General features: G+C 38.0%; 2 protein-coding genes across 4 annotated transcripts in view; one reads left to right on the top strand and one right to left on the bottom strand.

Annotated features, from left to right (window-relative positions):
- Positions 1 to 3,210, bottom strand: part of LOC128872973 (alpha-tubulin N-acetyltransferase-like) — a 15,729-nt gene extending 12,519 nt beyond the window's left edge. For both annotated transcript variants that reach the window (XM_054116198.1, XM_054116199.1), the window contains exon 1: positions 2,278 to 3,210. In XM_054116198.1, coding sequence (XP_053972173.1) covers positions 2,278 to 2,381 — 104 coding nt within the window. In that variant the 5' untranslated portion in view covers positions 2,382 to 3,210. The remainder of the gene's footprint in view (positions 1 to 2,277) is intronic.
- A 2,421-nt stretch (positions 3,211 to 5,631) lies between these two features.
- LOC128872976 (probable cytochrome P450 4aa1) lies at positions 5,632 to 14,667 on the top strand. 2 transcript variants are annotated; one of them, XM_054116204.1, is made up of 7 exons: positions 5,632 to 5,761; positions 9,492 to 9,660; positions 10,445 to 10,822; positions 12,659 to 12,734; positions 12,852 to 13,387; positions 13,647 to 13,826; positions 13,908 to 14,667. In XM_054116204.1, exons 1-7 carry the CDS (start codon positions 5,747 to 5,749, stop codon positions 14,096 to 14,098), a joined length of 1,545 nt encoding a protein of 514 aa, XP_053972179.1. In that variant the 5' UTR covers positions 5,632 to 5,746; the 3' UTR covers positions 14,099 to 14,667. The 2 variants fall into 2 exon arrangements, with proteins under 2 accessions (XP_053972179.1, XP_053972178.1); XM_054116203.1 differs by lacking the exon at positions 5,632 to 5,761 and adding an exon at positions 6,319 to 6,455.
- The last annotated feature ends 576 nt before the right edge of the window (positions 14,668 to 15,243 follow it).

Raw genomic sequence — 15,243 nt, 5'->3', positions numbered from 1 at the left:
CTCGACTTATCTAATACCGTGAAAATTTCGTGAAGTGCAAAGGGTTAAAGTCTGAAGATCGCTGTGCTTCTGGGAGCAAATCTAATTGCTAGTCTAATTAGGACGCAGAACTTTTATTTTAAGCTATTTTCTTCTTCGTAAAGCCACGAACAGCATTAGGGGTTTTGCCCTTGCGTTTCCGAGACGAACGAGTCTCGAAGGATCAAGTACAAGTTGTTTGGGATTACTTTCATCTACCCACTAGCACCATTCTGTACGCCCACCGCAGCAAGAGAAAACAAAACGATCGAAGGTACTGGGACTCTCAAGGTAAAACTGAGGTCTGAGGTTTTTTGTAATAATTTTAGAAGAACGACTTACGAAGAAACGGAGACGAGAACTTTGGAAGTGCGAAGATTGGAATGATTCCACGGTATAATATTCGGTGTTTGAATAAGCGACGCAGACAGCAAGGCTCGTCGCGTTCTAATCGATATACAGGTCAATGGAATGTTAGACGTGTGAAGTGACCGAGCAACTTTAGGTTTGAAAATGGTATCGGTGTTAGGAGCCAATCGGGAGGAAACCAGCCGGTTTTCTGCAGTGAATACTAGATAAACGACTCGCTGCAGTATACATGTACTTATATGCCAGCGTTACGCATTTCACGGCGATCCTGTTCCTAACAGGTGTATCCTTTTATTCCCCTCTCAAGATCGTTCGATAGATCGAGTATTATTCAAAACTTACGATGTTAGTTGTTCGTGTTATCGATTATTCATTATTTATCTCTCTTTATTCAGTGTAATTCATTTTACTCTTTGAGTTATTTATTATTAGCTACTATGAAAGCTACTATGTGGCATTCGTTGATCACATTATGCTTGTTGCTTATTATTCACGTCGATCCGTGTTCGTGCAGTACAATAGCTGTAAATGCTTTTCGTTATTTGTTTATTAATCGCCTTGTTCGGTATTCAGGCTTATTCGTTTATTGTAATTCTTGCGATTTCCCTGTTTGCGATGTACTTTTTGCAGCTCGAGTAGGAAAAAGGAAATGAAAATTATTTCATTCGTAAAATTTGTTTACTTATCGGATGAATGATATAAATTTAAATTGTCTTGCCTCTATTAAACTTAGTATTCGAACATTTCCCTTTATTTCCTTTATTAGTGACGATAAACGTCTACCGTGTGGCAAAAATTCTTCCATTGAAAATTATCCTCGAAGAATCCGAGCCGCGCCAACGCTTGTACCTGTTTCATTGACATTTACTTTCGCCTTCGATTTACCGGCAATATCGGCCAATGCGACGGTGTCAACGTGCTCGAACGTGTCGGATGCAGTTTATTTACGTCGCAGCAGGGAGAACCGATTATGTTCCGGGAAGTCATCGAGACGCAAGAATGACTTCGTATGACTGTGCTTGTGTCATCGACGGACGAAGTGAAAGTTTCGTACGTGTTCCATATTACAAGATACCCTTGACGATGACGATCGCGATAAATAATACCTCTCACGGCGTCTCGGTCCTTTGTATCGCAGTATTTCGTATTGGTTTCTTTTTGTCATTAATTTACAAGGTCTCGATACAGAGTCGATTCAAACAAGTCGACGTATGCAACTTGCTTTGCAAATTTTGTACTCGAGACTACGCGTTTCGCAATTGGAATAACAAGGTAGCTGTGCTCAATTTTGCCGGACTAACGTTTACACGTTGGCATTTTTTTTTTTTTTTTCGAAATATGCATTTATTAAATCGTCCAAATGTCACGAACGATTGGGGTCGATATCTGTGTCCTAGACACGATTAATAACTAGGCTGGAATAAAAGATAACATTGGCAAGTGTCAACGATTTTTTCAATTTTTATTATTCGAAAAACACACGGTGTACACCACTTCGCCACGATGCTCTGAAATCGCTCACGAAATTCACCATAAACATGGGACCAGGTTATGTCGCACAGAAAACAAATATCTAATAAAACAGGAACAATTTATAAATTTACATTCACATTCCTAGAAATAAATTCGTTGATTCTTTTCGTCGATTTTTTTCGTGTAAAATCGAAGGTAAAATCGATCTAATCAAAATCCCTGATGAAATTATAAGCGCTAGATAGACAAGAGAAGAGCAAAATTTGTATGTTATAATAACCCCACGACTGAACTGTCGCACATAAATTTTATTCCTATATTACCCGTTCTTCCCTTGGATTCAAGAAAAATAATTCAACTACGATAATCGAGAGAGGAAACGTAAATGCTCGAAGTGACAATGACAGTGGCACTTACTGTAATTCACGACGATCGCCTTTGAAGTCTTCCGGGATGAGAGTGTGCGTGACCTTGTTGATCTGCCTGGGCAAGAGTTTATTTACGTTGAACTTGAACTCCATCTCGACGTCGTGTTTCCCACCGCGTCGTTTTCGTTGATTTAACGCGTAATATGTTCGACAAACCGATCCTCAACCTTTTCGACGCCACCGACGTATCACCTTCCAAGGTTTTTTCGAAACTCGATCTCGGAGTATCTGTCCTGAATATGGCGGTCAATGGCACCCACCGAGACAACTTCACTGCGCGTTTACCGGGGAGAACTGTGGCGTGTTCGCCGTTTTCCCACCGAAACTGTTCGCGTCGCAGCGAGAGTACGTCTGATCGTTGAACAATTTTATTGTTCTCGGTCTGTCACGTTCGCTGTCGCATATGAATTCTCGTTCTGTCACGTGGCTCCACGCGATGACATCTATTTTCGTTCCTTGCTGTCACTCGAGTTTACCGTACGCACCACTTTCTAGAACGAAATCTACGAATCCAGATAGCGGGATAACGATCGGTGCGTCGAGCACAGGGATGAACACCACGCGAGACGACGCACGATTATTCGGAATCGATCGGACTCGCACAGCTCCGTGTTACTTCACGGCTCGTAGCCGACTGATATCCATTGGTCCCGCGGTATTGCTTTTCTACTGCCACGGTACGCGATCGCGTGAGAAGTTAGATGACATGCACTGCTTGTATCTTTAATAATCTGACAGCTAACCGATACGAACGCGAAATATGGGTCGGGATGTCATGAAACCGTCGGGAAAAGGCAACCTCTTTCGACGAACGAATCGTTCGGGGGAAAATATTTCCTGGCGCGATCGAGAAATGAAAATTTAACGTTAACACGGAGTTTCACCCGACGAATCGCTGGTAGTCTCGCAGTTTACTGGCGAGCGGTACGTTCAATTTTTTCCTGAAAGCCGCGAGTCGCGCCGAGGTGCGCGCGCATCCGTTGGTCTTGGAGCGCGATGTCGCGAGTGCGCCGAGGCTCTTCGTTTTCCGAAAGTAATCAAAATTCGTGAAAATAACTAGACGAGCACTGGCAATATTGTCGTTACGTACCGATACGAAATCGAGCAAGTTGTACAGGATAAACAAATGAAGATCAAATGTACGTCTTATTTACCGATTATGTTGAATTTCGGAATGTCACGATAGTAACGTAGAAACGATACGATTCGTTCGAACTAATTCACAATTATTTCCTACTACCGATATCAAAGCCATACGGTGAATGTGATATTGAAATTATCTTGTTGTCTGTTGTTTTATCATACGCTTCCTATTAGGATCACCAGATGTCGGTAGAGCTCGGGTAGTATCGACGCAGAATATTCCATGCAGACACGGTACTGAATCGATAACATGCTAAATTCGAATTTTTCGTACGTGAATAGAGACACGTAAATAAAGTACTCGAGGAAAGTAAAGGTAGATTTGAATAAATGTGGGTTGTCCAAAGTAGCTGTAAAATATTTGGTCAATTCGAGTGATTTGAATAAAAAATTTAAACGTTCGCACGGCTTTGCAACTACCAGAATGGCATCGTGTGTACGTGGTTAATTACTCGCGGTTGATTTATGTCGCATCAATGTTTTTTCTCAAATGAAAATGTTTTCGCTACGTTGCGAAGAGTAGATATTTGATATCTGTAAATACGCGAGACAATGGAACGATATAGGGAATGATACGAAAAACGGAGAGTAAAATACACGCAATAAGTGTGAATTGCAAGGATAACGATCGCATAATAAAGTACTTGGCAAGTTTTCAAGTCGGATTGTGGAATGAAACAGCGTATTCTGTATACCTACAGCAGTTAATTGTATTCGACAATCGATTCGCGTGTGATAAAGTATCGTCGAACAGTTGTTTTCTACGTCCCAAGGATTTCCTATTTTGCATAAACTTGTACCTCGGTTTTTTCATCAAAGGTGCTGAAAATTTTATTCAAATATTAAATGACGAATCAGATCAACGTACAAGAATTTATTCGTGACGTTCATGAATAAATATTCAATTCCCTAGCAGATGAAAATTTGTATCCGGACAAAGGATATTTTCGTTTTCATACGAGAAACATGCAAGATGCGTTTAACGTAGTTTTTTCTAGCGGATGCCAGCTAAACGTGATGCATTCAGAAAGTCGCGTACGTGTTTTCGACTTTGTGTGAGAAAAAAAGACATCGCATGAATTACCTTACACATTGTAAGAGTTATTAACAAGAACCTGTCGGTAATAAATGTGTTGATAAGTGCAAAGATTGTGTAATTGACGGTACAATGTTTAATGGCAATTTTGAGTTAAGCTAAATATGTAAAATATATGTATGTATATGTTATTGGGATGCAGGGAAAAAATTTTCGAAATGTCCACATCGTCAAAGTAAATTTCAATTTAGTAAGTAAAGTTACTACTAGGTTACTGAAGGACTCTCAACCGAGGTTTGTTCAGTCTTCGTTATGAACGTCTTCGAGATTTTCTCAGAACGCGATTATACGTCTTATTTAAATAAGTCAGCTATTGTCTAGTAATAATTAACATACGAATTTTTTAATCGATGGGAGGAACGAGAGGAAGAAGCAAAAACAAAGAGTAACATTATGGGGATTGAAAAGTAATCAAAATGTCTTCGACTTGGAAAAGTTTCTCAATGAAAAATCGTAGGACTTTTTCATAAAATGGAATCGAACAACTTTACACAGGTTCAGTGCATAGGAAAGTGTTAGAAAATGATGGAAATTATTTTGTTGATTAGTATTTAAGGTTTCTTTAATAAACAAATGTTTCTCGCTAGCAAACAAAAAATTTTGACTACCTTTCGGTCCCCCTAATATATTACATTTAACAAATAAGGAATGAAATATGACAGAAGAAGAACTATAAAAAGGAGAAACGTAAGAAATAAATCAACCGAATTAATCATAGCGAACTGGGATACGATTTTGAAACAGAGAAAGACGAACGGCTACGTAGTTTTGATTATTTAGCGAATCACAATTTTAGATTAACCCGCCGTCCCGTTCGTTTTTTCTTTCGAATAAAAGAGTATTCCCAAACCGTAGCCGGAGTCAATCTAATTACCATTAAAGACAACGCGATAAGTTATTCTCTGGGCAGAGTTTTTCGAGGCTCTTTTCTCTCCCGGGTCGACCCTGACGGGAAGGATGCGCGCGAAGCATCATCTTTGGTGATCGCCTCCCAGGAGCTGAACGGGAACGATTTTTATAAAGCACGCCTGCACATATCGACGATACGTGATTCGCTTGAGAACTGCTCGTTAATACGCTTCGTACGACACCTCATACTCCATTACACCTATATAAACTACGACTAGCGATCAGTGAAGGTTTAGTTGACCGATCACTCTAATCGCGAGTGCGGAGGTGATCGTTTACGCATCGTGCCACGAGGGGCTATGGTATTCCTATGGTGTTCATCAAGGTGAGAATCAAACTGGCCCCTGCGAATCTTCGATAACGTTAGAAACAGTATCGGCGCGATTGAGATTCTTCGCCGTAAACGAAGTGGAACTAACGTATCGGTGGTTCGACGTTTTACCGATTCTTTTCAAAGTTATTGAATCGTCTTCGACAATAATCAACCGAATGTGAATTTTAAATGGATTCAACGAGATTGAATAGCGTACACTTCTCAAGAGAGTCTCTATGATGTCAAATGGCGTGTTTGACTTTTTAAAAAAGAATTCGTCCCGAGACATCTCGCGTGTTTTCGTGCGACGTTACAGAATCGTATTCAGCTTTCGCAAAGTATGTTTATTTCTTTGACTCATTTCTATGAACGGCCGAAAATATAAGGGAGCCTCGGTGTATTGGTAATTAGCTGACGTCGCATGGTCGGCAAGTGATGAAGTTTACAGTTACTTTAAAAAAGTTCTCGCCGGACTCGATGGTCGAGGTGTGACGTATTCTAAGTACTTACGGACTTCGAACAAATCTTGAGTGGTCCAGACGCGTGTCGGGTGGGAGCAAACGCTTAAATAGCCTGAATCTCTATGGGTAAGCCGAAGTTCCATGTCGCGGCTCAATACACTTTGTTTAATGTGTTCCAGTGTAACGAAATTCTAAGAAAAGTTTTACGAGATTGTGAGAATATGGTTCTTACGGCTCAGCAAATAGTAAGTGATTGGAAATCATTTTAATCGCACCCGTGCCGATATCAGATTCCTATCGGACAACAATTATTTGTAACCGTGAAACAACAATTTTTGTACGAGTTTTTACTTTTTATGTCGTAAAAGAAATTAATGCCACTTTCTGGCTAGCAGCGAACCTTGTTTTCTTCTGTAAAACAGTTTTTAATGCTATAAAATTCAGATTTCTTTATCGCGATCATTTACGATTCAAATTTAATTTTGTTACGCTGTACCGGGCGCTATTTTTGGCTGGTCTAGTATTTTCCTTCCCATATTATTATCATTGAAATTTGTTTTTGGTCAACGAATCCTATTTTCTTCAGTGAAACAGTTTTTATCGCTTCAAAATTAAAGTTCCTTTATCGCGATTATTTACGGTTAATTTTTTTTTTTTTTTAATTACTTTGGGTAAGGTCACATCAACTACAAGGGTTATTAGTGACCACGTCAATATCTACAATTTAATTACAACTTATTTATTATTTTATATTTCGTTAATATATCTACTAGTTTGAGAAATTCGTTTCTATTGTTGAGGATCATCTGCATGTTATTTGAAAGTTTGAACTCTGCTCGATCGTGCTGCATTCCTTGACATTCTTCAATTGAATGTTTAACCGTGAGAGGTTCTTCATAAAAGGTGCATACAGGTGGCGGCTGTGATTTTGTTATTCCGTAACAATGGGTTAGATAAAATTTAATTTTGTTACAGTGTACCGTGCGCTATTCTTGGCCGGTCTAGTATTTCCATTCCTTTATTATTACCATTGAAATTCGTTTTTGGTCAACGAACCTTGCCCACTGTTGTGATACATTATTATTCGATCGGCATGTACGCGTACCGATAGCACGTTTCAATAAGCCAGTTAATAAAAGATCCACCTGGAATAATTAATTCGACGAAATGGTCGTCCCTCGTGGAGTTATGCTAGGCAAATATATCCGTTTCGATTCATAGATTTAACAAGGCGGTCCGATTAAATCACGCGAACGCTAGATACTCGCGTTTCACGCCTAGGCGAAATGTGCACATGCTTGGAATCGTTGTCTCTTAATAAATGATACGGTAATTTAGATGATAATGTGTCGAAATGATCGAATATTAAATTGGCATCGCCTTGACGTTTATTGACATCGTTTATGCAGCTTTCTATTTTAAGAACATTTTCAACCGCGCGATGACCAGACGTACTAATCATCGTAAAGAAAAAATCATTTTGCGAAATGCACGGCTCGATAATTACAGGACAGACGTCTATACACTCACTAGGACTCCGGATGTGCTAACAACGCCGTTTTCTTTTGTGAGAAAAAAAAAAAGGAGCACAATGCGAAATAGAACCAAACAGTAAATAACCGAAACGTGATAATGACACCGTTAACAAGAACGTCGTGGGAACAGCTGAATGTGACGGCGCTTCTTGGAAGTGTTTACGAAATAATTTTAACTACCAATAATTATTGTTTACGTTGAATATTTATTTGGAAATTGTTAACCGTAGTTTCTATGAATTCACGTTTGACATTTTCTAATAAGTAACATTAGGAGGATTCTTATGGAAATACTGGAATAATTTGATCGCCTAATGTAAAAGTTGCGATTTTATATGCGAGAAATACTTTCTCTCCGAAGTTTTTGTTTTTATTGCCATTATTTTCTCGCTCGTTCAAAATCGTAATAAAACTGTTCTCGTCGTTACGAGTTCGAAACCTCCGGGTATAATTAAAAGTTGGTGTAACTACGACAATAAAAAAAAGAACACATTTTAAAAGATAAAGATTCAGCAATAAAAACGAAGCAGTCTATTAAAGGCTCTGTCGATGGTCGCGTGTAGAAGGTCACTATTGCAGATTGGTGAAATCAGATTTAAAGAAACCGCTATCGCTACTAATCGCCTACTCACAATTTCATCAGACGGCTGCATGAAAGAAAGTCTTTTTGCGTAATACATGATGAATGTATCTGTACCTCGGTGGCAAATTAGGTTGAGACTAAGATGTTGAAATTTAGGATAGACGTATTATGTCAGTTTCCATGTGCTTCAAAGTTCTTCTTAAAATCGTTCCATTACTAGCCATAGTTTTATTGTCATTTTTTAGAACATCGACTGTAACAGAGAGTTAATTTTATCGATACATTAATCACCTTCTTCTATTCTAATTACGAAGGTCGAGTGTTAACACATCTGAGATGCCGTGAGTAATAACTGATAATAATTTGTTTCTATTAACCCTTTGGAAATAATTATTTATTTACATGTGTAAATGAAGGGGGAATCCAGCGTGACGAGAGTGAGAAACGTAGTAGTCGAAGCGAGGCTCGAAAGATAAATAGAGATCACGGTTTCATAGCATTCTAGGTCAATGGCGTCAAGTCGGAACTATTATATCATCTAATATTTTACCTTTCGTCAGGTGGAATTTACGAGTTCTCTATACTGACTCCTCAAACACGTCGTTAGCTTTACATCTACGGTGTGTTTGATTAAAAATGTCCCTCACGATTGCGAAATAATTGCGCAATATTCGCCCACATCGCTCCTCTGTTCCAACGTTCTGGCTGATTGAATATGCGGCGGGGATGGGACTCTTCATTTCTGTCGTTTTGTACACAAGGTCCTTGCCTCGATGTCCCCTATTTACCTACTTAATTTACTCCTCTCCAATCAGTGCTCGGCTACCAATAATACTTCAATCATCGAGCGATGTCTAAATCTTTGTGTACCCTCTTATCCTCCTTCTCCATTTCAAGTTTGCAAAGATATAAATATTTCAGAAATTTAGATATATAGATGCATCAAGATATCAAATTTGATATAGATATCTTAATAGAAATCGAGAAATATTGTATCAATGATATCAATTCTGATCATAAATTAAATTCAACAGCGAGCTTGGAAGAATCAACTCGTCAAAAATTAATGCTCGATAAATAAAAGAAATATTTAAATTGAAAACACTGATCATCTAGAAGAGTCAGACTTATCTATTTATACCTGTATATATTTGCTTCATTAGTGGGACCAAGCACCAGTTGGGGTGTGGGCATACCTCGTTGTTTTGGCCAGCATTTACATTCTATACATTCTGAGAAGCTACATCAGGAGCGTCATATTCGTTTCGAGACTCGATGGTCCAAAGACAGTGCCAATCCTCGGGAACGCGAAATGCGTTCTCGAAGACAACCGTAAGTACAGTAATAAAATTGAGATATCAATCTTTTTTTGCTCTTAACTCTTTCAGTAGGCAAGGATAAATAAAAAATTGTTTTTTAACCATAAAAACAATTTGATTGCATTTGCGTCACGGTCTAGTGTCAACAATATCTACATTCCGGTCAAACAAGACCCTCTTCGAGAGTTGAAAATAAAAGTCACAAACTTCTACATAAAAGAAGTTCTATTATTAACTTTTCCATATCGAGAATTCCAAAGATATTTTTTTAACGAATGTCCATTCCACTTTTTCGACATAAGAATTTCTGAAATATTTCAGGTTTCACGATCCCCGACGAAAATGTTTCTTTTTCAGTGATTTGTAGCAATGTTCGGTGATTAACAACGGAAATAAAAATATTAAAAGTGGAATAACTTAAGTAAATTTGGAAACGGTAAAAAACGACTGTTTTGCATAAACTTGACGTCAACGCGAATCGTAAAAAATGTTTTCGAATTGTGATGGCTTGCATCCGTTTAAACGAGAAGTCAATAAATAGTTTGCATTTCCTACGAAATTAGTTACTTCGAGAACAACATTTATTTTTAGCTTTCTACTTTTAGTAATCACAGATTCTTTAAATACACGCCCGCGAGGCTCAACGAACAAAAGATCGAAACTTGAGAAGGGTTCTATTAACTAAATTCTTTTTACTTCTTTAGCCTTCGTTTAATTATCTCGAGCGAAAAATGAATTCAGGAATTTTAAGCTCGTAAGAGCACCGAATAATTCGAAAGTTTCAAATATGATTGCAGTACTTTATAGACTGGCGCACGAGAATCAAATTTATGGTCGCATCATCAGGATATGGCTGACAGGGCTGCCGTACGTGATGCTTTTCGAGCCGGAGGACATTCAAACGGTCCTCAGCAGTATGAAGCACACGCAGAAGATATTTTTTTACAAACTACTCGACAATTTCCTCGGGAAAGGCTTGATTACTAGAGACGTGGTGACATGGCGGACTCATCGAAAGTTTCTGCAGCCAGCTTTTCATCTTCAGATTCTAGAGAGATTCACGACTACCTTCGCGGAATGCGCGAACCATTTAATGAATGAGTTCTTTGAAAAGGATAACCAGGAAATCAACATTACCTCTTTCATCAACGATTCCGTCTACGACATACTGAGTGGTAAATATCGACGCTATTTTCCTATTAACGATAAAAAAAAAAATTCTCCAAATGGTTTCTCTAAATGCTACTATCAACAAAAATTAAAAATTGATATCTTCACATCCTCCATAATATAGGTAAAATGAATATATTCTTTAACAATTTTTCTGGTTCGTTGATCTTACTACCAATTAAATATTTCCCGTATAGTTGTTTTTGTGTAATCTATAATTATATTTACATGAATTTATTCTACCTTTCAAGTTTTTAATATACTATTTGTTTACAGCTAGACGTTTTGTTGACATAAAGAATGCGTGGTTTATTAGTCCTTCTTACTTGATACGATACTTCTTGAATGCGATGACAATTATTTCTCTCGCGTCGGAACACTTAATACTATACTTTATAATCACGGTACAATGTTTAGATCACAAGAGGTGGACACACCTTGCGTTATTTGCATTCTCTCCACTTTTTCGATTTCCATTATTTGCGAATTTATTATTCCGTGGCACGTGACACACATTAAGGAAACATGTTACCTCCTTCGAAGTCGATTGTGTCATCCGCGATGTGCAATATAGCACGTACATGCACTCGGAGTATGAATAAGAGTGTCAATATTTTGCCAATCGAGACATCCAATCTTCTGCATTTAATTAATCAAAATCGTTAAACTATCCTGAATAATTTGCAAAATCGTTGCGTCACGTTTACATGTTACGTCAGAGTAGACTGCTACAAAATAATTCATCACTGATCATTTACAAGCCTGAATGTGCTTGAAATTGACCTAATGAGTTTTTAAAAAATATTATTCAGCTTGGACTGTAAGGTTAACTAAATTTTTCTATTTTCCATCATTTTTACTATTCTCGTCTCTTCGATTCTGCATTCCATACCTAGATTTCTTTTCGACAAAATTTTTATGATTACCATAGGTCCAGTTAACATATTGTAACTCTAAATGAACAGACTATAAATGAGATTAAAAAGGAATGAAATAATATGGCATTTCTTATGGTGTAATTAATAATTACACGCTGAGGAAGACCTAAACCATAGGTCGAAACGTTCATTATTCTAAACAACCGACTGTTAGCATTTTTTACTTCGGATTTTCACCTCACGAGTATCTATTGTAATTTTGCTTTCAATAAAAACACGTTTACACGTGCACAATATCTTTCGTCGACGTTGAGCAATTGTTCACGGATCGTGAACGCACGCCGCCTATTACGATTGTTCGAAAGTCGAAACGCTTTGTTTCCTATACGTATGGAAATCAGTTTTATCTCAACGATGCACCGGTTGACCCATCTTCCCCGGCCTAAGAGTCACTAAACATGCTAAACATGCTAAACATGCTATCGTAACAATGCGGTATCCTTAACGTGTCAATAACACATACGTCTTGTCATTAAAAGTGCACAACGAATTCGTTATTCATCGTGACGTTCTGAAATCTAGGCAAGTCTCAAATAATGTACAGAGCGTCTCGAATAAAGTGTTGGGTGCTGTTTTTTCAGAAACTGATACCGACTATCTTCGATTTTGTTATTTGGATAGCTCTTATAAAACTGAAGACCATTTGCTTAAAAGGCCTCTCCCTTTTTCCTCAAACAGGCACTTCAGAAAATGTTCTTGCATTCTACAAGATTAGCTACTATCGAACCGCAGTAAAAATGAATTTGATGTAGTCGTTAGTTTCTAAGAAAACAGATCGACCAATCACAGCGCCCGAGTAGCGCATTGAGAATCGATTACGTTCGTGTCCAAATTAGCAAGACCCCTTGGCACGTTCGTTTAAGACGTTTAACGATGTTTAAAATGATCGATGATCGTTTGCAGAGACTGTTTTGGGAATAAATCGCGCGAGTCGACATTCATCCGACATGCCAATGGACGACGATCTACCTTTTAGAAAGTAAGAATTGAAACCTATTATCACAGTTCTTGAGATAACATTCTCGTTAATTAGATAAACGAACAACGAACAACAGTTTCGAGAGCAGCGAAATAAACGTTCGAACTTCTTTAACAGGGGACAAATAATGTTTCTGTATCGTCTTGTGAGGCCTTGGCTGTTGATCGAATGGATTTATCGATTAACCAAACATGGCAAGGAGGAGGAGAAGCAACGAAGAGATCTTTTCGATACCTGTTTCAAAATGATGCAAGATAAACGCGATCAATTGAGGAATAAGGATACGAAAGTTAGCGATGATACGGAAAAATCTCAGAAAATGTCTCTGCTCGAGTACATGGTGGAGATGAACGAGAAGAACCCTTGCTTTAGCGACGAAGATATCGTCGAGGAGTGTTGCACGTTCATGTTAGCGGGTCAAGATTCGGTCGGTACTGCAACGGCGATAACGATCTTCCTCCTAGCCAATCACCCCGAATGGCAAGAGAAGTGCATAGAAGAGCTCGACGAGATTTTCGAGGGTAGTTCAAGGCTGCCTACAATCAAGGATTTGAAAGAGATGAGATGCTTGGAAATGTGCATCAAAGAAACGCTCCGACTGTATCCCAGTGTGCCGATCATAGCAAGAATGGTTGGCGAAGATGTGAAAATAGGTACGACATCGTTGCTTACATATTACAGTTTACCGGAGATTGTAGTTTGCCGTTTGACATTCAATTAACCCTCAGTCTTGGACAAAATTTTCATTCTATACAAAGTATCGCAAGCCTTGTAGTTTCAATTTAAGAAGTAATGAAAAAATTGAGATAATAGGAGCAAAGATTTATGTAAAAAGAAAAGGTACACGATGAGTGCAATGTGAGCGAAGAATTTTCTTTCCACGAAGTAATGATTACAAATGCAAACTTTTAGGGAAACACGTGATACCAGCTGGCTGTGGCGTGCTCATGTCCCCTTACAGCACGCATCGTTTGCCACATCATTTTCCTAATCCAGAAGCGTTCAAACCCGAGCGTTTCAGTCCTGAGAATTCTGAGAAAAGACACCCGTACGCTTATTTACCCTTCAGCGCTGGACCAAGGAACTGCATAGGTAATCCTTGAAACAAAGATTACCTGTTATTAATAATCACAGTTCACGTCACAGTTCCCTTAACGTTTACCTTTCTTTCAGGACACAAATTCGCGATGCTTGAGATGAAATCCATGATCAGCGCAATCCTCAGGAAGTGTCGGTTACAATCAGTTCCTGGAAAAGAAGAAGTGCGAGCGAAATTTAGGATGACGATCAGAGCGCAAGGCGGACTCTGGGTTAAAATAGTTGCGCGTGATCGAAAATTGAAAACTGGTGACAGTTTGATTTGATGCTATACATCAATTATGGCGTTGACAACAGATCAAACAGAGTAATTGTATGACTTGTGAACTGTAAATCTTTTAACGTGTAAAAATAGCGTTCTGAAACTTTTGACACTGTACCACAAGTATTGCAATATTAATAGATCGATAGTCGCATCAATCATATACAGACGTATACACAGTTCATTAAGAAACTAAAGAACTTAATTCCAAAGATGAGGGGTTAATGAAAATAAATTTAGATAGGATTCGTAAACTTGGTGGGAATTACGAAATCAAGTACTGCGATAAATGTTAGATTATATAGCTTCCAATTGACTCTAAACAGACTAGCATCATAGAAATTCTCATGAGTACTAGTCTGGTAGTCGTTAACGTGTTGTCAACGTGTTAAGAATATCTCTAAATGAATCCTCAATTAAAGAAATATTTAGAATGTAGAACAGCATTTTGTATTGTAGAAAGTACTTTTTGTATTTAAAGGTGTGACAGAATGTGAAGTTCAAACATGTATAAATGTTTAATGTGTGTATATTGAAATAAATAATTTTATGATATTTTTCATTTCAAACCGACATTACCGACACTGTAAATGGTTACATGAACTTTACCGACGGTTGAATCGTGAAATTGTTTCTTTGCGCGAGAACTAGTTACATTTTGTAGAATTAAGGATACTTAGATAGTAATTTGTTCATAATTTACCCTATAGCTGCTCGTTACAGAAGCTTAATTTAGAATTTAAATTTGAATATCAGATTATGATATCTATGTATAGAGTTTCTGTATTATCAGCAGTTTAAAAGAACGTTGCTTCGGACTGTGGCCGACTTGAGTACTACTCATTGGCACGCGAGTTTTATAATATGGTTTCTGTATTATCGGCACTGTAAATGGTTACATGAACTTTATCGACGGTTAAATCCTGAAATTATTTTTTTATCGCGAAAACTTAATTTAGAATTTAAATTTGAATATGAGATTATGGTATTTATGTATAGGGTTTCTGCATTATCAGCAATGTATAAGAACGTTAGTTCCAACTGTGGCCGACTCTGGTACTACTCGGTCTACTCACCGACGGACATGTTTTATCTTCAGAGTCTTGTCATCTTTTTTGATAATGTTCTTTTTAAAAAATTCCTGGAAAG

The sequence above is a fragment of the Hylaeus volcanicus genome, chromosome 2 (genome assembly GCF_026283585.1).
Source record: "Hylaeus volcanicus isolate JK05 chromosome 2, UHH_iyHylVolc1.0_haploid, whole genome shotgun sequence".
In the NCBI taxonomy this organism is placed as follows: domain Eukaryota; kingdom Metazoa; phylum Arthropoda; class Insecta; order Hymenoptera; family Colletidae; genus Hylaeus; species Hylaeus volcanicus.
Note: the sequence above shows the minus strand (reverse complement) of the source record. Positions and strands in the feature narration are given on the sequence as shown.